At 43.8% G+C, this 24,733-nt stretch overlaps 1 protein-coding gene across 14 annotated transcripts in view; it reads left to right on the top strand.

The window, feature by feature from the left end:
• The window catches only part of MAP7D3 (MAP7 domain containing 3), a 221,947-nt gene that overhangs the window by 20,057 nt on the left and 177,157 nt on the right, over positions 1–24,733 (top strand). For all 14 annotated transcript variants that reach the window (XM_073599218.1, XM_073599216.1, XM_073599207.1 and 11 more), the window contains exons 2-3: positions 17,564–17,662; positions 17,747–17,827. In XM_073599218.1, the coding sequence (XP_073455319.1) occupies positions 17,564–17,662; positions 17,747–17,827 (180 nt within the window). The remainder of the gene's footprint in view (positions 1–17,563; positions 17,663–17,746; positions 17,828–24,733) is intronic.

Below are 24,733 nucleotides of genomic sequence, written 5' to 3'. Positions count from 1 at the left end.
AGCCGGCGGCTATAGCCGCTCGCTGTATCACTCGGCCCTGCCCCCCGGCGCGCCGCGTCATCGGATGTGATTGACAGCAGCGCGAGCCAATGGCTGCGCTGCTTTCAATCCATCCACTGCAGCCAATCAGCGACCAGGCTGAGCTGCAATGAAGCTGACGAGGACGAGGAGCGAAGATTCGAGGCGTCAGGTAAGTAAAACGGGGGGCCTGGGGGCGGCGGTACTGTCAAAAGTTTTTTCACCTTAATGCATAGAATGCATTAAGGTGAAAAAATTTTTACCTTTACAACCCCTTTAAGAAAGAATGGATTCCTTAGTACACAGAAATGGAAAGGGGCCAGGTAGCAAGTTAAGGCTTGGTGATGTGAACCCCAGCCAAGTAGGATAAGCAGTGCATAACAGTGACTAAATAGAAACTTAGGAGATGCAAATGAAATTCAGCTTCACAAAAGATAGTTGGGTCCATATCTATTTGGACACAGGCACAATTTTAGTTTTTTTTTCCCAGGTATTTACCAAAACCTATTCAAACTATAGTTATATAATGGCTATGGGCTGAAAGTGCATACTCTCAGGTTTAATTTGAGGGTATGTACATCCAAATCAGAGAACGAAAAACCAATTTGCAACATCCAGACAAGTGAAGGACACTCTCCAGGAGGTGGGTGTATCATTGTCAAGGTCTGCAATCAAGAGAAGACTTCATGAGGGCAAATACAGAGGGTGCAAACCATTCATAAGCCTGAAGAATAGAAAAGCTAGATTAGACTTTGCCAAAAAACATCTAAAAAAAAAAGCCAGACCAGTTCTAGAAAAACATTCTTTGGACAGATGAAACTAAGATGAATCTGTACCAGAATGAAGGGAAGAAAAGTGTGGAGAAGGCTTGGAACAGCTCATGATCCAAAGCACACAACGTCATCTGTAAAACATGGTGGAGGCAGTGTGATGGCATGGGCATGCATGGCTTCCAGTAGCACTGGGCCATTGGTGTTTTTTTTTTTTTGATGATGTGACAGAAGCAGCCGTATAAATTCTGCAGTGCCAAATGCAGCAAAGTTGATTGGACGGCGCTTCACAGTACAGATGGACAATGATCCAATAGGTACTGCAAAAGCATCCCAGGAGCATTTGAAGGAAAATAATAATAATCTGCAATGGCTGCAACAGTCACCTGATCACAACCCAATTGAGCATGCATTTCACTTGCTGAAGGCAAAACTAAAGGCAGAAAGACCCACCAACAAAGAACTGAGGGCAGCTGCAGTTAGAGCCTGGCAGGAGGAAACCCAGTCTTTGGTAAGGTCCATGGATTCCAGACTTCAGGCAGTCGTTGCCAGTAAAGGATTCTCAACAAAATATTAAAAATTAACGTTTTATTTATGAATATGTGAATTTGTCCAATTTGAGCCCCTGAAAATGGGGGGACCGTGTATAAAAATGGTTGCCGTTCCTAAAATTTGTACTTGATATTTTTGTTTAACCCCTTGAATTAAAGCTGAAAGTCTGCACTTCAATTTCATTTGGTTTGTTTCATTTTAACTTTATTCTGGGGCATACAGAGCCAAAAGTATGAAAACTGTGCCTGTGTCCAAATGTATATGGCTTTACTACCAGATGCTGTAGGACCAATTTATCTTGTGCGACACTTGAGCGTTTGGTACATATCTGCAGCATTAATTCAGAGGCACACATTTATCTGTTGAAGAGACATCTTTAGCATAAGGGGAAATACTTTCTTATATGTTTAGTATTTTCTAAACCACGTATAAGGAATCGCTAAAACCTTAGGCTGTCCCAGTTCAAAATTTAGAGGTAGCGCCATTATACCCATTCTTTATAATTTACCAAATGTATATGGACCTAACTGTATATTCAGTGTCAACAGAACAATAGTGGGTCAAGGACCCGGTCACCAGCTCTCTCTAAAGATGCCCGCTAGCTTCCTTCGGTGATCTGGTTGATGGTGGCCCAGACTGGTGCAGGGAACAGAATGCTGGTGTTCCTGGAGCATACCCAAGTGGCAGTAGAACTGGATCGCTATACGGTACTGTATGCTTTGGTTCCCCGGTGGCAGATGAACAGGCCTCAGTGATGTATATGACAGCAGTAAAAAAGTGCGGACACTCTGAGGGTATAGCAATCTGCAGGGCTAATTGGTGGCCTCCCAGGTAGTACAGACCCACCAAATGCTCAGCGATAAAACTGTGAACCGTCCTGAACTTCCCTGTCTCCCACTCCCTCTCCCGGGCAGCAACTCCTCTCACTCCTTTCTGGCTATCGGCAATCTCCCAACCAGCCCTGCTCTTTTCCGAGGCTTTTCAATTTATATTAACTCTTTAGACTCCTCCTGCCTCCAGGTACATTGGGACTTGTAGTTTCTCTTTCAGCAATTGCACTGTTCATAGCCCAGACTATATCTCTCAGCGTTCAGTGTTCCGTACTTTTGAATCGGGAGCACAGTATGTCCACCAACTCCATCTTGTGGTAGGAAAAGAACCTTTCTCAGGCAACTTTGACAACGATAAACTTTAATATACTGCAAACCTAAGTAACCGCATGCCTGGTTCCACACTCTCAACCGACCTTTCAAGTGTTCAGCACTTCGGCAAATTCAGTTCAAAGCGAGGCTAAGATGGCAGCTTCCTTGGTTGTAAAGAATGGTTTATTTCCTTTGTTAAGCTGAACCATTAGCACAACATTTTGGCTCCTTTTCACACAGGAACAGACAACAGCTGGAGCGCTTTACCTGTTCGGCAGCTGTCCATTCCCGGCTGCGCTAGGGGGCAGTGTGGTGCGTGATTCAGCCAATCGAACAGCTCTCAACATTTTTGTTTTTATTTAGCAGGGCTAGGGGGTCCAGCTCTAATATGTGGATGTTGCTTTTTACTGTAAGGTTTGCTTAGCCCATTCAACACAGTATCTCATATACAGTAACTGCACCACTTTGCAGTTATGGAGCAATTATAATTACTGTATACCTCCTATATTGCTCTGGAGTGCTGAGAACTTGCTTCGCCGTTGTCAAGTCATTCGGCCTGTATTCGTCTCAGCAGGAAGAATATTAAATATACCTTCTGTTAGTACTGAAAGGTTTGAAACAATTCTAACAAATGTATTTTTCCCTTCTATAGTAGAACTGTTGTAAAACATACTTTTTCATATATGATCTTGCCAGGTTGTGCGTTCAGGAGGAGTTATTGGCAATATATTTTTCAGTTGGAATTATACTTTCATTCTTTTTACCTTCGGGAAGCCTATTATCCTGACAATGTTGGTTGCCATGGCAAAATGTTTTTTCCTTCCTTCCTATTTGACTGTTAAATTGACTAACCTGTTGAGTATAAAGTCTTCAGAGACCAGAAGGCTATAGCTCTTGCTTTAATGAGCATCTTTTATTTTGAAGGTACAGTAATATTTGATAATTAAGTCTCCTTGCAACCTTGTACTGCTATTTTTTTCATTCACAGGGACACCATAGTCCTGCAGTTTGTATGTTCTTCCGGTGTCTGTTTTGGTTGCTTCTATTATCCAGACATACTGGTAGTTCATTGGCTTCCACCAGAATTGGCCTTACCAACGTGTTTATTTTTGAATAGAGAAATTAGATTGTGAGGCAGGGACTAATGTGAATGGCTTAGTGATTACGCAAAGCCCTGGAGAAAAAAGGTGTTGGATTAAAGCTAAATACACATCTAAGTTGCATGTATTATAAATGTTTTCATATACTTTCTGGCTGCCACATTACAAGTTTTCTCCATAGGTCACTTGATCTCAAATCCTTCGCCCACCTCACATGGCACAGTCAGTGGGCATGACTTTGTTCTGTACTTGCTGCTTGTGAAAAGAGGACTGGAAGCCACTGTCAATCAGTGTGCTATACCTCCAAATGGCAAGCCATGGGACATAAACTGACCATGTAAGCACAAATACACTTCCATGATTTTAGTGGTCAATTTAGAGCAAGGAAAAAGGTGGACTGGCAGGACAACCAGGTATTCTAAGCAAAATAAAAATAGGAGAATGCATAACCTTTTTATAAGGTAGATTGAATTAAACTGACATGTGGCTAAACATATATATTTAAGAGCCCATTTTCACCAGATGCATGTTTGACTGCATTCCAACTACATAGACAGTCCATAATCCAGGTTATCCTATGGGCATAGTTCACACTAGTGCAGTGTAAAAGAAAAAAAGTACAGCAAGCTGCATTTTTTTCAAATGCATAGAAATGCAGGAAAATGCAGTGCTGTGCACATAAAAGCCATAAGAAGAAAGAAGACTGAAGGAATTGCACGCTTAGGAAAAAATGCACATAAAAACATAAAACATGCATCAAATGCATGTCACTGCACATGCAAAAACATGCAGTTTCTGGAGTAAATGGGCTCTTGCTTTCCAAGTCTATTCTGACACTTCTCACACAAGTGTAACTTTTATTTATTTTTTTTTGCTAGAAAATTACATAGAACCCCCCCCCCCCCCCCAAATATATATATATATATATATATATATATATATATATATATATTACACATTTTAAGCAGGGTGGATGTTGCAATTTTTTGATGTGTCACAGTATATCCGCAGTGTTTATAAATGCCATTTATTTTTTAAAAGTACACTTAAAGGGGTTGTAAAGGTAATTTTTTTTTTTATTTAAAATAACAAACATATCATACTTACCTTCACTGTGCAGCTCGTTCTGCACAGAGTGGCCCCGAACCTGGTCTTCTGGGGTCCCTCGGCGGCTGTTTCAGCTCCTCCCCGCAAGCATTTACCACCTTAATGCGAGCTCCCTCGCATGGTGGTGAGTGCTTGCGGGCGCGCTCCCGTGATACAGCCGGCGGCTATAGCCGCTCGCTGTATCACTCGGCCCCGCCCCCCGGCGCGCCGCGTCATCGGATGTGATTGACAGCAGCGCGAGCCAATGGCTGCGCTGCTTTCAATCCATCCACTGCAGCCAATCAGCGACCAGGCTGAGCTGCAATGAGGACGAGCAGCGAAGATTCGAGGCGTCAGGTAAGTAAAACGGGGGGGCTGGGGGCGGCGGTACTGTCAAAAGTTTTTTCACCTTAATGCATAGAATGCATTAAGGTGAAAAAATTTTTATCTTTACAACCCCTTTAAGTGAATTTTCAATGCTCAAAAACAAAATAAAATACCAAATTGTTTGTTAAAATATAAAGATGATGATATGCTGAGTAAATGGATACCGAACATGTCACACTCGTGGAATGTCGCCAAACTTCGTTACTTCAAAATCTCCATAGGCAACCCTTTTATAAGCTTTTACAGATTACCGCTTTAGCGTTACACAGGAGGTCTGGTGCTAGAATTATTGCTCTCACTATATTGTTCATGGCACTACCTCATATGTGGTATCAATAGTTTACATATGCAAGCATGGGGAGACAGGCGCTTAATTTTTATTTTTTTATTCTTTCTTTTTTACATGGTCTCTTTAATTTTTTTTGATCAACTTTTATTGCTATCACAAGAGATGAACAACATCCCTTGTGCTAGCATTGGCAGTGACAGGTACTCTCTGCTGAGACATCTCTCCTGCCCTTAAAAGCATCTGATCAAACTGAGATTGGTTAGTTCGAATGCTTTCACAGGCCATTAATGGCCTATTTACTTTAGACCGAAACCAGAAATAACCAAATACTTGTTGCTTACGGTTTCTTAGACCATCAAAACGATCTTGGGACATTCCTGTCCTTGGTCATCTCTATGGTAAGCTGGAGGAACCCCCGGTTTTAGTACCAGGGTGTATGGACTGCAGCATGTAAAAGCAATCCAGCAGCTTTTTGGCTTGCTTTTACATTGTAAAGCATCGCCTGCAGAAGAAACTATACTAGAGCCATGGCCCTGGTATAATAACTTCAACCAGAGGATTACGGGTACGTCCTTTTGGGGAAAGTGGGTAAGGTAACAGACACTTGAACTGCTACTGCATGGCTGTGTAGTGTGGTGAAAGTATGTGAATCGCAATCTGGACAGAATTATAAACCCTTTGGTTGGTTAACATTTCGTGTGTATTTCAACTCTCTACACAGCTGTTAGTTGTGCATTCTGCCTTAAATGTAAAGGAGTCAGGTAACCAATACCCAAGTAACCAACAAAATGTGCTGATTTTAAAATATTAAATACTGTAAGTGTTCTTTTTATGTATTGCAGCAGAATGGTGAAGTTCAAAGTGAATGTGCGCAGTTTACTTTAGGAGCGCATAATTTCCCTTTCAATGGTACATTGTGATGCACGCAAAAAATATATCAGTTTGCCTAAATTGTTAGCATAATATTAAGATAATGTAAGGTTAGTGAGGTCAGTGATTAAAAAAAAAAAAAAAAAACTGCATTGCTGCACCTTATTTACAATTTATACCTTGATTGTCCTCCCATAGTATAGCTTTCACTATACTTCCAGTGCAAACTTGCAGCTCTCCTACATGCAAGCCATCTATGAAAAGGGCTAAAACATGCATTCTGGAAAAAGCGCCCTTGAAACTGGCAATAGCTACACAGAAATCAGCGTTTGCTTCTTTGCAACAAAATATTAAGTTATGAGTCCCATAATTTGTGTCTGCCATTTTTGTTTATTAAAATCTTCTGTTCAATCGAGAATCAAAAAAAAAGTCTGATTTTATTAACCACTTCAACACAGCACAATTTCACCCCCTTCCTGCCCAGGAAATTTTCAACTGTCAGCAATGTCGCCCTTTGAATGACAGTTACTCTGTCAAGCAACACTGTATCCAAATGAAGTTGTTATCAATTTTCTGAGACAGATGGACCTTTTTATTTTTATTTTTCTATATTGACAAACAAAATTACAAAGTAAAAAAAAAAAAAATAACCTTTTGTAAATCAATATTATGCCTTCATAAATGTAAGCCAAAATGTATTCTGCTACATTTGTAAAAAGAAAAAAATTGCCCAAATCCGTGTGTATTATTTAATCTGGGTGAAAGTTTTATATTCTACAATCTATGGTGTATATATATTTGAAAATTGATTTAGTCTTGATGTACTGACTTGCCCATCTAATTTCTTGGGGCCCTAAAATGCCAGGACAGTAGAAATAACCCAAACAAAAATTGCCCCCTTTTTTTTTTTTTTTTTTTTTTGGAAAGTCTAAGGTATTTAGTAAGAAACAGTGAGTTTTTTTGAAGTAGTTATGTATTTTTAAGAAACTATGTACATTTTGGGTGTGTTTTTTATGTTTTTTTCCATATATATATATATATATATATATATATATATATATATATATATATTCATATTCCTCCGTGAAAGGAAAACTTCAAGTCTTGACAGCCTTCATGGCTTTCGATGAACTACTGTGGTAGTTTGAGTCTTCCTGTCAGTTTGTATCTCCTTTCCTCTACGGGCACACAGATACACTGACAGGTGTCCCTGGTGCAATGCTTTAGAGGCTACAGAAACAAAAAAATATTAAATGCAAATTTTTTACCTGCAAAAAAAAGTGCGTTTTATTATTTTTTTTATTAACTCCTTCAGATCCGCGCTATAGCCGAATGGCGGCTACAGTGCGGCTCTACTCTGCGGGAGGCCGTCAATAGACGTCCTCCCCTTTGCACGCTCCCCACACACCTGCTGCAGGGTGCGCGCTGCGTGCGCTGTGATCACCGAGTCAATGAGACGTTTTTTTTTTTCTCTCCTCCCGCTGAGAAAAAAAGCCGACCATCGGCTTCAGTGCAAGGGACATCGGTCCGGAAGAGGCGAAGCCGCCTCATCTCTGCGCACCAGTATCGCCTTCTAGTGCCACATGCCAGTGCCCACACAGTGCCACAAATCTGTATAGGTGCCACCTATCAATGCCCACGAGGGTGCCAATTGGTGTCACCTACCAGTGCCCATCACTGCCACCTATCAGTGCCCATCACTGCCACCTATCAATGCCACCTATTAGTGCTCATTAGTGCCCATCAGTGCAGCCTATCGGTGCCAATCAGTGCAGCCTCATCAGCGTACATCAATGAAGGAGAAAAATTACCTGTTTGCAAAATTTATTAACAAAATATAAAACAGTTTTGTAATTTTTTTTTTTTTTTTTTTTACAAAAATAAAAAACCCAGAGGTGATCAAATACCACCAAAAGAAAGCTCTATTTGTGGGAAAAAAAATATATAAAAATTTCATTTGGGTACATTGTTGTATGACCGTGCAATTGTCATTCAAAGAGTGATGGCGCTAAAAGCTGAAAATTGGTCTGGGCACGAGGGGGGGGTTTAGGTGCCCAGTAAGTAAGTGGTTAAAAGGTGAGCTTATACTTTTTAAATACCACCAAAATAAAGGTCTTTCTGTCTCAAAGACAAAAAAAATGAATTTGGTTATAGTGTTGCATGACTGAGTGTGACAGCGCTGAACGTGTAAAAATTGCCTGGGCAGGAAGGGAGTGAAAGTGTCTGAGTGAGGTAATTTCTGTACAATAGAGATGAAACAAATAACTTGGCACCAAGGCAATAATAAGTGACAAAATTAATTACGACCAAATTGAATGGCCAGCAGCAGTGTAAATGTGGCTAAACAGCAACACTAAAGCTTAAAATGTGAACAGACACCCCGCTTGGCTTAAAAAATACAAAGAATAATGACTCAAACTTGAAAATGATATAAAGTCCCACCATTCATAAAGAAAAAGTGCTCGTGCTCAATTCCACAATAATAAATATATATGTGCTCCACTGTTTGGTGTTCAGACCAGGTGCCCCACATGGTTGTGCACTCACCCTAGATGTTGACCACATAGCTCTAGTGTGGCCACTTGTGTTTTGTGGTGAACCAAGCCCCTAGATGGTATCTTTAATGGCTGGTCACACTGCAATTACTTCATAGACAGGGAAAGAAAAGACAGGGGGGAGCCCATAGTGTAAAACTGTAATTTTATTGGTAAAAAAAAAATCGCAAAACAAACATAGGTACACTCGCATGTCCTGGTGCCTAATAACGAATTTAACATTTCATTTTTTCTTTTTAATTTTTGAGTTTTTTTAATTGTGAGCATCCTAATGTGCACAGCATGTGGTAATTATTGCACAAACATTTAGGACTTCTTAGTGAGGCGATTGCCTGTTAGGGCATATATACAGCCCACATCTAAGATGGCAGATTTAGAGCTTCCTGATGTTGGCCTTTTCTCATTGGCTGAAATGCGTCGAGGCTTGATCGCATCATCTCGACACTACATCCATCCAAGGAATCTATCCAGGGAACCGAGCCAACACTACAAGTGAGTGGTTACCATTGGATGTCAGCCAGACCTATTCCCTTACCAAAAACACATGCTGAACACATCAGGTGCCAGGATTTAGGCAACAGAACATGTGAGTGTACCCATGTTTGTTTTGCTACTTTTTAACAATAAATTACGGTCTTGCGATATAGGCTCCCCCCTCTTTTTTTCCCCGTCTATGGAGTAATTGCAGTGTGACCGGCCAGTAAAGATACCATCTAGGGGCTTGGTTCCCCACAAAGTGCAAGTGACTACACTAAAGAGAGGTGGTCAACATCTAGGGTGAGGGCATAACCATGTGGGTACCTGGTCTGAACACCAAACAGTAGAGCACACATATATTTAGTATTGTGGAATTGAGCCCCTTTTCTTCACGAATGTGGCACTTTTTGTATAATTTTCAAGTTTGATTCATTCTTTGTATTTTTTAAGCCAAGCGGCAGTGTCCACATTTTAAATCTCTGTACAATACCTATATGTACAGAGGCGAATGACTGACTGCTTGTTTTAAAGTGTTTTATATGGCTTGTTCAGAAAATATGTAAATTCTTCAGTGTGCATAGTCTAGGTGTAGGTTCACTTTAAGATAAACCTTTACTGCTGCTGTTGAATTTGTATTGCTTTTCCTTTCTTCCTGAATGTATGTTTCTTTGCATATTGGCGACTGTCAAATTATTGTTGTTGTATGTAGATGTGCTGTGAATAAACTCTTGTCATTTGTTACCGGTCATAGTAGGCTCAGTGTGACCCTGTTTAGTGTCATTCAGTAGACCTAATGCCAGGAAGTCTTGATTAAAATGCCAAAATTATATTAATGCTATGACCTTTTATTATGCCTATTGTTTATATTAAAAATGGGTTTGAATGTTTTTATTAGCTCCTTTTTTTATTTGTAGTTTTTTGGAGGTTTGATAAAGATAATGCATTTTAAGATGACCTTTTCTTGGCATCACAGATGGGAGTTCTGTATATAACGGGTTCTTTGTGGGTGTTGGGCTGTCTAGAAGGGCTCTTGTCTTTAGCTTGCATAGGCTAAATGATCTTTTTGTTTGCTCCATTTGTAAAGCCTATTCCAGAATTATAAGAGGCCTTTCTTTAATCTGATGTCATTCCAGAAGTACAAATTTTTATGTGCAATGCAATAGGAAAAATGCAGATGAAAGTAAACAAAGGTTGTCATTTTCTACCTGTAACTGTGTTTTCTTCGATTTATATTACATGTATTTCCCCTTTTTATTCTAATTATTCATTTTGCTGTGTCCTGGCTCTATTTGCTTTATAGTTGCCATAACACTGAGAGCCTCTGTTACAGTCCAAGTTTCTGGCTTCCAGTTATGAGTCAAATGTTTTTTTTAATTATGGTAATAACTAGACCTATGCCATTTTAAAATAATATATGCATTTAAAACACATCATTATTGTATCCAGAAGCCTTCCTATTTTATGTAATTTTTGTAAATCACATTTTTTAGTTAGAAATGTATCCTGCAAATGCCAGCTTTAAAAATTGCATTGAGCTGAACAGATCAATGCCCATGCTTGTGTTGAGTGCTTAGCTGTCCTCACCCATGTTTTTCAACTTGGAAAAGAGGAGGGGGGTTCCCTGTACCGGTACCAGTGTTAACACTGACTGGTTAGAAATGTCTGCACTCTGGTGGTGCTGCCAGGAGGGTTTGTACCAAGAAAGGCACAGTTTAGCACCTTATGGCATCTGTTTTGAGGTAACCCTTTTGTTCTTGTACTACTGAAAACAGCCTCTCCCAGGCTTGAAATTACTTTGATGTAACACAATGAGGTGGTATTGAAATACACTTTAATATACTAAAGAGATGCTTTAAAGCCATGGTCGACACACAGCAGGTGCTTTTAGTTAACTTTACAAGTTAACCAGCTGCTTATTGGTTGCTAGGCGATCCTAGCAACCAATCATCAGCTTGTTAACACGAAACGTTCTCTGGCAGCTCCCACTCCTGCCCTCCATCCAGCACTGTGCTGCCTTTCACTCCGCTCTGATGTAGAGCCGCCATAAGGTGGGAAAGCGCTACACTTCTTTAGGCCCCTTTCACACGGACGGATAGAATGGTGTTTTTAGCTGCGGATTTTCTACCGCAGCTAAAAGCACACAATGCTTTCCTATGGCCCCAATCACACACTGCGTTTAGCTGCGAATTAGATACATGCGGTTCTGTGCGGATAGAAAAAATAGAATTGACTGCGTCCAGGAGCGATATAGCGCAGCTATCCGCACATAACCGCAGGTAATCGCTGTGCACTGTGTCAGCTGCAGATAACAGCGCCGAGCTGCTCATCGGGAAAGGAAAAATGATTTTTCCTTTCCCAATGAGTGACAAGCACGGGAATCCGACTCGTATCCCCGCCAATGCCCGACGCTGTTTGGTATGAATCTTGAGGGAGAACTCCATGCCAAATTTTAAATAACAAATGGCGTGGGTTCCCCCCCAGGGGCATACCAGGCCCTTCGGTCTGGTATGGATTTTAAGAGGAGCCCCAACGCTAAAAAAACGGCGTGGGGTCCCCCCCAAAATCCATACCAGACCCTTATCCGAGCACGCAGCCTGGTCGGTCAGGAAAGGGTGTGGGGACGAGCGAGCGCCCCCCTCCTGAGCCGTACCAGGCCGCATGCCCACAACATGGGGGGTGGGTGCTTTGGGGGAGGGGGGGGCCGCTCCCCCCAAAGCACCTTGTCCCCATGTTGATGAGGACAAGGGCCTCTTCCCGACAACCCTGGCCGTTGGTTGTCGGGGTCTGCGGGCGGGGGGCTTATCGGAATCCGGGAGCCCCCTTTAATAAGGGGGCCCCCAGATCCCGGCCCCCACCCTATGTGAATGAGTATGAGGTACATGGTACCCCTACCCATTCACCTAGGGAAAAAGTGTCAATAAAAAAAACACCACAGATTTTTAAAGTAATTTATTAGACAGCTCCGGGGGTCGTCTTCCGGCTCCGGGGGTCTCTCCGGTTCTTCTCCGGGTCTTCTGCCGGGCTCCTCCGCTATCTTCTGCTCTTTTGCCGCTCTTTTGCTAGCGGAGGAGCCCGGTCTGCTGCCTTCTGCCTTGTGACACACTAAAGAAACGCACAAACCAGAGCGCTATATGAAAAAGTGGCTACAAGATGGTGCTGTAATGTATAGGTATATTGTAATGGGATCTCACAAATCAATGGTTTATACAAATGATCCAAGGGTAAAAAGTACAACAGCATCCAAAGTCTTATAGGTTAGGAAAGTTTACTGCGGTGAGCTTGCATAAGCCTGTGTAGTGGGGGCAAGAACATTAGATGTTGCATACTGGCTCGACGATTTGGGGATCGCCAGGGAGAGGAGTAGGTATGTAATCCAATCGATATTCTGCCCAGAGGAATTTCAGGGAGCTCCAAGGGGGTAATTGCCAGGAAGAAGATGTAATGGGTAGAGCAGCAGCTGGCCACCGACCCGCACATTGGAACCAAACCTGTAATCTATTGCAGCTTTTACCAATCATTACTTTTTTTTTTTTTTTTTTTTTTTTTTTGGCTTTTCACCCTCTGTTTTCACCTGGCAATCTGGCCAGTCAGGCTGAGTTCACACTGATCCGACAAACGCTCCGACATTGGGAGCACATGTCGCATGATGTGTGAAAATTAATGTTTCCCTATGGGAGCCGTCTTAACTGGTCCGACTTTGAAAATGCTCCCTGTACTACTTTGGTCCGACTTTGATCCTACTTCAGCCCATTGACTATCATTGAAGTAGGATCAAAGTCGGATCCTTGTCCTAACCATCCGACTTTGGCATCCGACATGGTGTTATTTCCTGCCCCCTGCTGTAGCCCCTCCCATTCTGTGTTAGTACACTTGTCCTTTGACCAATCAAAACTATCTAAAAAGTCGGATCAAAGTAGTATCCTGTTCATGAAAGTCGGAAGGATGTAGGATCAATGTAGGACCAGTGTAGGACTGATGTCGCAGAGCAAAGTAGGATGAAAGTCGTACTACTGTCGTGTAGTATAGTGTGAACCCAGCCTAATACACCTCCTCTATTAGGCTGGGTTCACACTGGTCCGACAAACGCTCCGACATTGGGAGCTCATGTCGCATGACGTGTGAAATTTAATGTTTCCCTATGGGAGCCGTCCTAACTGGTCCGACACAAGTCGTTCCGACTTTAGAAATGCTCCCTGTACTACTTTGGTCCGACTTTGATCCTACTTCAGCCTATTGACTATCATTGAAGTCGGATCAAAGTCGGATTGCCGTCTTGCATGATCCGACTTCGGCACGCGACTTGTGCTCAGATGTTCTTGAGGGGGAACTCCGCGCCAAATTTTAAATAAAAGACCGGCATGGGTTCCCCCTCCAAGAGCATACCAGGCCCTTGGGTCTGGTATGGACCTTGAGGGGAACCCCCTACGCCGATAAAAACGGCGTGGGGGTCCCCCCCCAATCCATACCAGTCCCTTATCCGAGCACGCAGCCCGGCCGGACAGGAATGGGGGTGGGGATGAGCGAGCGCCCCCCCCCTCCTGAACCGTACCAGGCCGCATGCCCTTAACATGGGGGGTTGGTGCCTTGGGGGAGGGGGCGCGCTGCGGCCCCCCACCCCAAAGCACCTTGTCCCCATGTTGATGAGGACAAGGGCCTCTTCCCGACAACCCTGGCCGTTGGTTGTCGGGGTCTGCGGGCGGAGGGCTTATCGGAATCCAGGAGCCCCCTTTAATAAGGGGGCCCCCAGATCCCGGCCCCCCACCCTATGTGAATGAGTATGGGGTACATGGTACCCCTATCCATTCACTAGGGAAGTGTCAATAAAAAAAACCACAGTACACAGGTTTCAAAATTAATTTATTGGGCAGCTCCGGTATCTTCTTCCGACTTCTCCCGGTGTTCCGCCTCTTCTCCCGGGCCCCGCCGCTATCTTCTTCCAGCTCTTTTGCCAGCGAGGGGCCCGGTCTGCTGCCGCTGTCTTCTCGCCGCTGTCTCGCCGCTTCTTCTCTTCATCTCTTCTTCCGATGTTGACACGACGCTCTCCCCGGCTGGAATGCTCTCTGTGCGCTCTGCTCTGACTTATATAGGCGGTGACCCCGCCCCCTTATGCCGTCACAGTCTCTGGGCATGCTGGGACTGTGACGGCATAAGGGGGCGTGGTCATCGGGTGATGACCACGCCCCCTAAAACGTCACAGTCCCAGCATGCCCAGAGACTGTGACGGCATAAGGGGGCGGGGTCACCGCCTATATAAGTCAGAGCAGAGCGCACAGAGAGCATTCCAGCCGGGGAGAGCGTCGTGTCAACATCGGAAGAAGAGATGAAGAGAAGAAGCGGCGAGACAGCGGCGAGAAGACAGCGGCAGCAGACCGGGCCCCTCGCTGGCAATAGAGCTGGAAGAAGATAGCGGCGGGGCCCGGGAGAAGAGGCGGAACACCGGGAGAAGTCGGAAGAAGATACCGGAGCTGCCCAATAAATTAATTTCGAAACCTGTGTACTGTGGTTTTTTTTTATTGACACTTCCCTAGGTGAATGGGTAGGGGTACCATGTACCCCATACTCATTCACATAGGGTGGGGGGCCGGGATCTGGGGGCCCCCTTATTAAAGGGGGCTCCTGGATTCCGATAAGCCCTCCGCCCGCAGACCCCGACAACCAACGGCCAGGGTTGTCGGGAAGAGGCCCTTGTCCTCATCAACATGGGGACAAGGTGCTTTGGGGTGGGGGGCCGCAGCACGCCCCCTCCCCCAAGGCACCAACCCCCCATGTTGAGGGCATGCGGCCTGGTACGGTTCAGGAGGGGGGGGGCGCTCGCTCGTCCCCACCCCCATTCCTGTCCGGCCGGGCTGCGTGCTCGGATAAGGGTCTGGTATGGATTGGGGGGGACCCCCACGCCGTTTTTATCGGCGTAGGGGGTTCCCCTCAAGGTCCATACCAGACCCAAGGGCCTGGTATGCTCCTGGAGGGGGAACCCATGCCGGTTTTTTATTTAAAATTTGTCGCGGAGTTCCCCCTAAAGATTCATACCAAACACAGTGCCGGGCATTGGCGGGGATCCAAGTCGGATCCCCGTTCATTGAAAGTCGGACACATGCCGGCTTCATGTCGCAGGGCAAAGTCGGATCCAAAGTAGGACGGCTGTCGTGTCGCACCAGTGTGAACCCAGCCTTAGTGGATGAATGAGGACGGGGGGCACCTTTTGGACAATGCCATTGTCAGTCTGGAGGGAGGGGAATGTTAGATGCACTAGCAGATTTAAATAAACTAACACATTGAAGCTGAACTCCAGCTCACACTTTATAAGCAGTCACAGCAACATTGTTTTTCCTTTTGGGATAAAGGTTTTATATAAATAAAAGTTGATCATTGTAAGCACCCCTGTCAGTAGTAAATGAGTTGTCTCAATCCTGTAACTGCTAAATCTGTTATTTTGAAAAACAGACCTACTAGGCAGATCACCAGGTGAACATAAAGGAAAGAGCCTAAAAGAGAAAATGAGCGCAGCCACCATGTATAAGAATGTGTAAGCTGCAATATAATGTTTGGATTTAGTATCGCTTTAAAGATTGCCTTCCCTCCTCTATCAAAAACTAGAAGACAGTTGGAGAGACTAGAGACGAACTTTAAAGCTTCTTTTGTGCTCTGATGGTTTTGAATGGTGTATTCTGTGTGTTGCAATATAAATTCAGATACCAGCAGAGTATTACAGGATGCTACAGGATGGACCTTTCTGCTGCCTTTGATACAGTTGACCACCCCCCCTCCTCCTCAAAAAACTCCAATTTGCTTGGTCTCCATGGCTGCACTCTCCGTTGGTTCGAATCTTACCTATCTCATTGCACCTTCAGTGTCACTTACAACTCCACTTCCTCTTCTCCAACTCCTCTTACCGTTGGGGTCTCCCAAGGTTCTGTCCTTGGACCTCTACTATTCTCAATCTAAACCTCTTCCCTGGGTCAGCTGATAGCCACCCATGGCTTTCACTACCATTTATTTGCTGCTGACAAATCTCTCTGCCCCTCAGCTCACCCCATCAATCTCCTCACGCATCACTGATCTACTAACAGACATATCAGCCTGCATGTCAAACCACTTCCTCAAACTGAATCTATCTAAAACTGAGCTCTTAATATTTCCTGCCCCACGTGCCCCCTCTCCTGACTTCTCTGTCAAGATCAATGGCACATCTGTCAGTCCGTCCCCACATGCCAGGGGTAACCTTAGACTCTGAACTGTCCTTTCAGGCCCACATAAAATCCCTGTCCAAATCATGCCGCCTTAGCCTCCGCAAAATTTCCAGAATACGCCCCTTTTTAACTAATGACACCACCATGCTTCTAATTCACTCCCTGGTTATCTCTCGCCTCGACTACTGCAACTCCCTCCTCATTGGATTACCTTTACATAGACTATCCCCCCCTTCAGTTAATGAATGCCGCTGCAAGACTCATCCACCTTATCAACCATTCAGTGTCCTCCACCCCTCCCTGCCAATCCCTTCATTGGCTTCCCCTCACCCAACGAATAAAATTCAAAGTACTAATAATAATTTACAAAGCCATCCATAACTCTGCCCCCAGCTACATCACTAACCTAGTCCCAAAATACCAATTTAGCCGCTCTTTTCGATCATCCCAAGACCTCCTGCTCTCTAGATCCCTTGTCACCTCCTCCCATGCTCGCCTCCAGGATTTCTCCAGAGCTTCTCCCATCTTTTGGAACTCCCTACCCCAATCTGTCCGACTGTCCCCTAATCTATCCATCTTTAGGCGATCACTGAAAACCCTTCTCTTCAAGGAAGCCTATCCTGCTTCTAACTAACACTGTTTTGCTTACTCCATCAGCTCATCCCCCCCACAGCTATTACCTTTTTGTATTAATTGACCCTTCCTTTTTAGATTGTAAGCTCTAACGAGCAGGGCCCTCTGATTCCTCTTGTACCAAATTGTAATGCAACTGTAATGTCTGCCCTCATGTTGTAAAGCGCTGCGCAAACTGTTGGCGCTATATAAAACCTGAATAATAATAATAATACTAGTAGAGCAAGTTGGAAAACCTCCAGCTATAAGCTTCTGCCAGCCCTCCAAGCCATGACTAAAAAGTAATCACCCCAAAAGTGATCAAAGTCCTAAGTCATTCGCCTCTATGCTAATTTTTTTTTTTTTTTTTTTTAATAAGTGCACTTTCAAATCTAATTGGTCTGTGTTCAATATCCTTTTAAATAATGTGTTTTCTATACCCAAGTATTTTGGTAAACTGTAAATGTTCTTTCATCAGCCTCTGGGTAATGTCTCTCTCTTCATTTTCACTGAAACAGTGGCTGCAGCTCAAGCACTTGCTGATGAACGAAGAAGCCAGGCTGGTTCCAGTCCCAATCCTGTCCAGTCCGCAATAAGTGGAAAGGCAAATAAGCCAGGTAATAATTTCCCATAAAACATTTTACAAGGAATAAAAAACTCTCAGCATCAAGTGATCCCATTTGTTTTTGTTTGTTTTACAGTAATTGATGGCTCATCTTTAAGAACTGATGAGAGACAAAGATTAGCCCGAGAACGTAGGGAAGAGAGAGAGAGGCTAAATGGTATGTTTTAGTTTGTAAAGAACTGGGGGGGGGGGCATGTGTGTGTGTCTGTCAGCTTGACAAAGAAAAAGAACTATTTTTATATTAAAGAAAAAAAAAAAAAAAAAAAATATATATATATATATATATATATATATATATATATATATATATATATATATATATATATATATATATATATATATATATATATATATATATAATATATACGGAAAGTTTTCAGACCACCTTAAATTTTTCACTCTGTTATATTGCAGTTCTTTTTTTTTTTTTTTTTTTTTTCTCATTAATGTACACACAGCACTCCATATTGACAGAAAAACACAGAATTATTGACATTTTTGCAGATTTATTACAAAAGAAAAACTGAAATATCACATGGTCCTAAGTATTCAGACGCTTTGCTGTGACACTCATATATTTAGCTCAGATACTGTCCATTTCTTCTGATCATCCTTGAGATGGTTCTACACCTTCATTTGAGTCCAGCTGTGTTTGATTATACTGATTGGACTTGATTAGGAAAGCTACACACCTTTCTATATAAGACCTCACAGTGCATGTCAGAGCAAATGAGAATCATGAGGTCAAAGGAACTGCCTGAAGAGCTCAGAGACAGAATTGTGGCAAGGCACAGATCTGGCCAAGGTTACAAAAAATTTCTGCTGCACTTAAGGTTCCTAAGAGCACAGTGGCCTCCATAATCCTTAAATGGAAGACGTTTGGGACTACCAGAACCCTTCCTAAAGCTGGCTGTCCAGCCAAACTGAGCTATCGGGGGGAGATAAGCCTTGGTGAGAGAGGTAAAGAAGAACCCAAAGATCACGGTGGCTGAGCTCCAGAGATGCAGTCGGGAGATGGGAGAAAGTTGTAGAAAGTCAACCATCACTGCAGCCCTCCACTAGTCGGGGCTTTATGGCAGAGTGGCCCGACAGAAGCCTACTCTTTCTTGAGACGTCAGGGGGCTAAACCAATGTTTCATAGGCAGTCTCCATTTCCCCGGTTGATTCATTACTCCCCCCGCCACCAAACCTGGAACTTCTGGGTACATTGAAACTCAAATGGAGCTCGGTAAACATGAGTCATGTTTACCGATGTCCCTGTTCATGCTTCTGACTTTGATAGCCAGCAGACAGACTGGAAGAAAACAGAGAACCGAGGGAGAAGCTAACCAGATCACTTCTACAGTCAGAGAGGCAAGGCATTGAAAGTAAAATGAGCTAAAGTAGTTGTGGGCTTGTTTTAAACCTTTGCTTACCATTTCATATGTCATTTGATACCTAGCCATGGCTTTTGGCAGTTAAAGGCAAGAAATGGCATAGAAGCTCAGTAGAGTTGAAGGAAAGGCTACACAATAACTCGCCTTAGAAATTCAGCCTCCCTATTGTTCTAATATTAGCACATACTGTATATTTTCTAATGAATTGCTATTACAATACCTTTTCACTCAATCCTCGAGAGGCTCCACCTACCTAAAACAAAACAAACACCTCATCCAAATTCAATAAAAAGAGTATAGTCACCTAGTCTCCCCAGGAGTTGTTTCCTCTAGGCTAACAGCGCCATCAAAATGATTTTTTTTTCCCCAGGCTTTCATGATAGTTGTGGGGGCCTCCCTGGTATATGCTTTCAGGGACAATGGCCTTGAAGAGGATGCATATCTGGGTTTTTCTAAGCTAGTTTCTCATCTCACCTTCCAGGACGGCAAGACATGAGAGATGATGGGCTCCTCCCTACAGGCGAAACAATCAGTTAACAGCTGTTTTAAAAGGCCCCACCTTACCCCTTCTCCTCACTATTGATTGTGTTTCTCCCACAGTAAAACTTTTTTTTTTTTTCTCTGACCAGAAGACTAGGAGAGTTGGATGGTACTCCTGTGAGCCAGGTTTAGGAATGCCGGTGAGGGCTTCTCACAGGTCGCCACCACGGCATTGTGCAGGCAGTTTGGATGTAGCCGAATCCCATGCCGCTCAGCTGCTCAGGTCTCCTATTGTCTCCCTCTCTGTGCAGCGGGCGCCATTTCTCTGCAGTCTGGGTGGTGTAAAGACACCAAGGGGAGGACCTCGCAAGCTACAAGCCTTGCTCTAAGCCGGAGCTTCTGGTCAGGGCAGGAAGAGGGTGGAGTGCATCCAATGCGACCCAGGAAGGGGGTTCAAAGCGTGGAGGAGACGCCGGACCCACATGGTTGCGGAGGCTGAAACTTTCCTGTTTGCACCAGGACTAAGCGAGCTGCAAGGAGCTGAAAGTCTGCCACAACCCACCTCATGAAAAAGGAGGATGGAAAGGCAGCACAGGTGGATGCAGGCAAGAGCAAGTTGGGGCCGGGAAAGTGCCTTTTACCTATTATGGGGGGTGACACCATGCTAGCCCTTAGTTGTCCCTAGTATACCCCCATGCTCTCACCTCTGGGGATAGGGGCCAGCAGCCATGTTAAAAGGGACAGGATGAGTGACTGTTGATTCCTCTTCTCTTGCAGATTCCCCAAGCCGAGCTTAGGAGGTCTCTGATAAACCACCTTCTACATCCACTAGCACTAGTGCCGTTAAAAAGTGCAGTCATTGCGGGAAAAGATTGTCTATATCTCACACCAAGCCTTTTTGTTATTGGTGTATTAACAAACTGGCTGGGAAAGGGCCTCAGGATTAATGAAAGATTTCCTTAAATATGTGCAGGAGGAAATGATGGCCACTAATCATTCATTCCACACCTCTGTAGCCACCTCCCCAGGTAGTAGTCTCAGAGGAACTCGCCCCTAAAGAGGAGAGTTTTCTGGCCAAACCAGGTCCAAGTAGCTTTCTGTCTCTATCTCAGGGACTCCCTCCGGCTCAGGCCAGGGAGGAAGAAGAGAATGGAGGATACAGAAAGCCAGGCAAAATCTGAGCTTAGTTCAGAAGAGGAGGCTGAACCAGGTCTGGATAGTGATGTGGAAGATATCAGGCTAAACAGACATCTCTTTGGCTTGGAGGACTTGGAGGGACTCATTCAGGCTATCTATGCCACTGAAGAGATCCCTGAACCAGCTAAAGAAACCTCTGCACAAGATAAGATGTACAAGGGGTTGGTGAAAAAACAGTCAAGGGTATTTCCCCTACACCAATCCTTGAAGGATTTAGTCCTCCAAGAATGGGAGTTTCCTGAAAGGAGTCTGGTCAAAAGTAATCCTTGGAAAAGGTTTCCCTTCAAAGAGGAGGAAGCGTAAAAATTTGTAAAGGTCCCTAAATTGGACGCGGCTCTTTCTCAGGTATCAAAGTCTGACCTCTCCTTTGAGGATGCAGGGAACATCCGAGATGCTATGGATCGCAGATCAGAGTCCCTGTTGAAAAAAAGCATGGGAGGCCAATTCCTCCACTATGGCCCCAACCTTAGCGGCAACCTGCGTTGCCAGGAATGCTAACTTCTGGATAGAGATACTTGATAAACACCTCTCACAGGGTAAAGTCTCAGGAAGTTCTGGATTCTCTTTCAATAATAGGAAAGGCTGTAGCTTTCCTGGCAGATGCGGCTGTGGATTCAGTGAAAGCCTCAGCCAAAACAGGTGCCCTGATTAACTCTGCCAGGAGGGGCTATATGGGTTAAAGCTTGTGAAGGCGATCTTACTTCAAAGACCAAACTGTGTGGTTTCCCCTTTGAAGAGTCTTTTGCTGTTTGGGCCAGGCTTGGATAAGATTTTGACCAGGTCCTCAGAAATGGGGGAAGAAATTTCCTGTCAAACCCAGACGGGAAAGGTACAGAAATTTTTTGAGGCCCCTCGGAACAGTCAGCAGAAAGAAGGTGGGGGTTTGGTAGAGGTAGGCAAAAAGGTAATTTGCTCTTTCCTTCTACAGGCCAAAGTACCAAAGAGTCCAAGTGATGCTAGAGGTAAAAATAAGACGCTAAAATAATATGGTTGCTTGACCGGCTCCTGTACATTTACGTCGGAAGAATGGCACGGCTGCGCAAAGTAACATACCCGTACGTTACTTTGAATTTGCTGCTGTGTGCGCCGCGAGCTCCGTGAGTCGGGTTGCGGGTTCCGCGGACTCGATCGCCGTGGGGATCCCGCGATCGCCTCACGGAGAGAACGAACGGGGAGATGCTGATGTAAACAGTATCTCCCCGTTCTGCCTAGTCACAGTGTCACTGGATCTCTGCTCCCTGTCATTGGAGCAGAGATCAGTAATTACTCCCAGTACTGATTTAACCCCTCCCTGCCCCCTAGTGGTTAACCCCTTCACTGCCTGTGTCATTTATGCAGGAATCAATGCATTTTTATAGCACTGATTGCTGTATAAATGACAATGGTCCCAAAAATGTGTCAGAAATGTCCGCCATAACGTCGCAGTCACAATAAAAATCTCTGATCGCCGCCATTACTAGTAAAAAAAAAAAATTAATAAAAATTCCATAAAACTATCCCCTATTTTGTAAACGCTATAACTTTTGCGCAAACAAATCAATACACGTTTATTGCGATTTTTTTTTTTTTTTTTTTTTTTACCAAAAATATGTAGAAGAATACTTATCGGCCTAAACTGAGGAAAAAAAAATGTTTTTTTAATATTTTTTTGGGGATATTTATTATAGCATGCGTCCATAGACACGAATGCAGCACTCGGTCCCACCCCCCCGGTGCCCCTGTCATTGCATTTGATTGACAGCAGCAGGAGACAATGGCTGCGCTGCTATCAGTCTGTCCAATCAAGACCTGGGACCCTGTGGAGAGAGGGACAGCACATCCTTGCTGAGGGAGATACGGGGTTTAGGTAAGTAAAACGGGGGGGGGGGCTAGGGGGCCGGTCACTGCCAGGTGTCTTTTCACCTTATTGCATAGGATGCATTAAGCTGAAAAAACACAAGGGTTTACAGCCGCTTTAAGTGTGCACACCCTTAAACTAATACTTTGTTGAAGCACCTTTTGATTACAGCACTCAGCCTTTTTGGGTATGAGTCTATCAGCATGGCACATCTTGACTTGGCAATATTTGCCTACTCTGCAAAATCACTCCACTCCAAATCTGTCAGATTGCGAGGGCATCCCCTGTGCACAGCTCTCTTCAGATCACTCCACAGATTTTCAATCTGATTCAGGTCTGGGCTCTGGCTGGGTCATTTCAAAGCATGATGATGACAGCACCATGCTTCGCTGTGGGTATGGTGTTCTTTTGGTGATGTGTAGTGTTTTTGCGCCAAACATATCTTTTGGAATTATGGCCAAAAAGTTCAACCTTGGTTATATCAGACCATAAGACGTTTTCCATATGCTTTTGGGAGACTTCAGATGTATTTTTGCAAAATTTAGCCAGGCTTGAATGTTTTTCTTCGTAAGGAAAGGCTTCCATCTTGCCTCTCTACCCCATAGCCCGGACATATGAAGAATACGGGAGATTGTTGTCACATGTGCCAGTACTTGCCAGATATTCCTGCAGCTCCTTTAATGTTGCTGTAGGCCTCTTGGAAGCCTCCCTGACTGTCTCGTCTTCATCAATTTTGGAGGGACGTCCAGTTCTTGGTAATGTCACTGTTGTGCCTTATTTTCTTCACCTGATGATAACGGTCTTCACTGTGTTCCATGGTATATCTAATGCCTTGGAAATTCTTTTGTACCCTTCTCCTGACTGATGCCTTTTAACAATGAGATCCCTCTGATGCTTTGGAAGCTCTCTGCGGACCATGGCTTTTGCTGTAGGATGTGACTAAGAAAATGTCAGGAAAGACCTACTGGAACAGCTGAACTTTATTTGGGGTTATTCAGAGGCACTTTAAATGATGGCAGGTGTGTACTGGCTCCTATTTAACATAAGTTTGAATGTGATTGCTTTTTTTTTTTTAAATCAGAAAAGGTTTTATTGAACATTCACATATTTTCCAGCAATAAACAATGCGAAAGTTACAATTACAGGTTCATTGTTTTGCCCCCCCCCCCACGGTTCATGAACATGTATACAGTTGTTATTTCAAAAGGTCTATCAACCTATAGCATTTCTCCATGCATCAATATTTCACCTCTCCATGGTTCCACCATCCCTTCCTGTATAATTTGTAATATAGAATCTGTCATGCATCCCCTCGTCCTGTTCATAGAGACTGCAGGAGTCTGGACATTACAAGCTCTCTCGGGCTTAAGCCTGGTGTGTCTAGACATTTTGACCAAATACGTTCAAACCTACCTGGGCATCCCCTGTGTTGAGATATATATATATATATATATATATATATATATATACTTTTCCTTTATAAGGGTTTGTCCCATGTGTTCTATCCAAGAACTGCTAGTGGAGTGGGTGGAAGAGTGGATTTCCAAACCATTAGAATGAGTTTCCTTTCCTGGAATAGAGCTCTGGAGAATGCGACCCTAGTCGACTCCTCAGATGTGATTGCTTAATTCTGAACACAGCTACATCACCAGTTATGAGAGGGTGTGCACACTTATTCAACCACATTATTTGAGTTTTTTTTTAGTTTTACTCCCCCCCCCAAAGATTTCAGTTTGTTTTTAAATTTAATTGTACAGTTTATAGGTCGCATTAAAGGTGGGAAAAGCTCTGAAATTATTTATCTTTGTCTCATTTTTTAACATCGCAAAAACCTGACATTTTAACAGGGGTGTCTAGACTTTTTATATTCACTGTACATAGATGGCTCGGGGTTCTGGCTGCCGAGGCTTTGTTCAGAAGAAAATCAAATCCCTTTATATTCAGCCATTGCCAGATGCAGTCCCTGGGCCTGAAACTGGTAAAGTTATTGGACATGGTTTCAGGCATCTAACATTGGAGGCTTGGTGAAGAATAAGTTCATTTACGGGCAGACAGTTACCCAAGTGCAGGTAGAGTAATGAACTTTGAGGGTGCTCGACGGCGCCCTCACAATTCATTGAGAGCTATAAGTCGTCTGCCATGGTGGCAGATGAGACTTGTAGGTCATTCATTT

This window comes from Aquarana catesbeiana, linkage group LG09 (assembly GCF_042186555.1).
Source record: "Aquarana catesbeiana isolate 2022-GZ linkage group LG09, ASM4218655v1, whole genome shotgun sequence".
In the NCBI taxonomy this organism is placed as follows: Eukaryota; Metazoa; Chordata; class Amphibia; order Anura; family Ranidae; genus Aquarana; species Aquarana catesbeiana.
The sequence above is the reverse complement of the archived record's forward strand: the minus strand, read 5'-3'. Positions and strand labels throughout refer to the sequence as shown.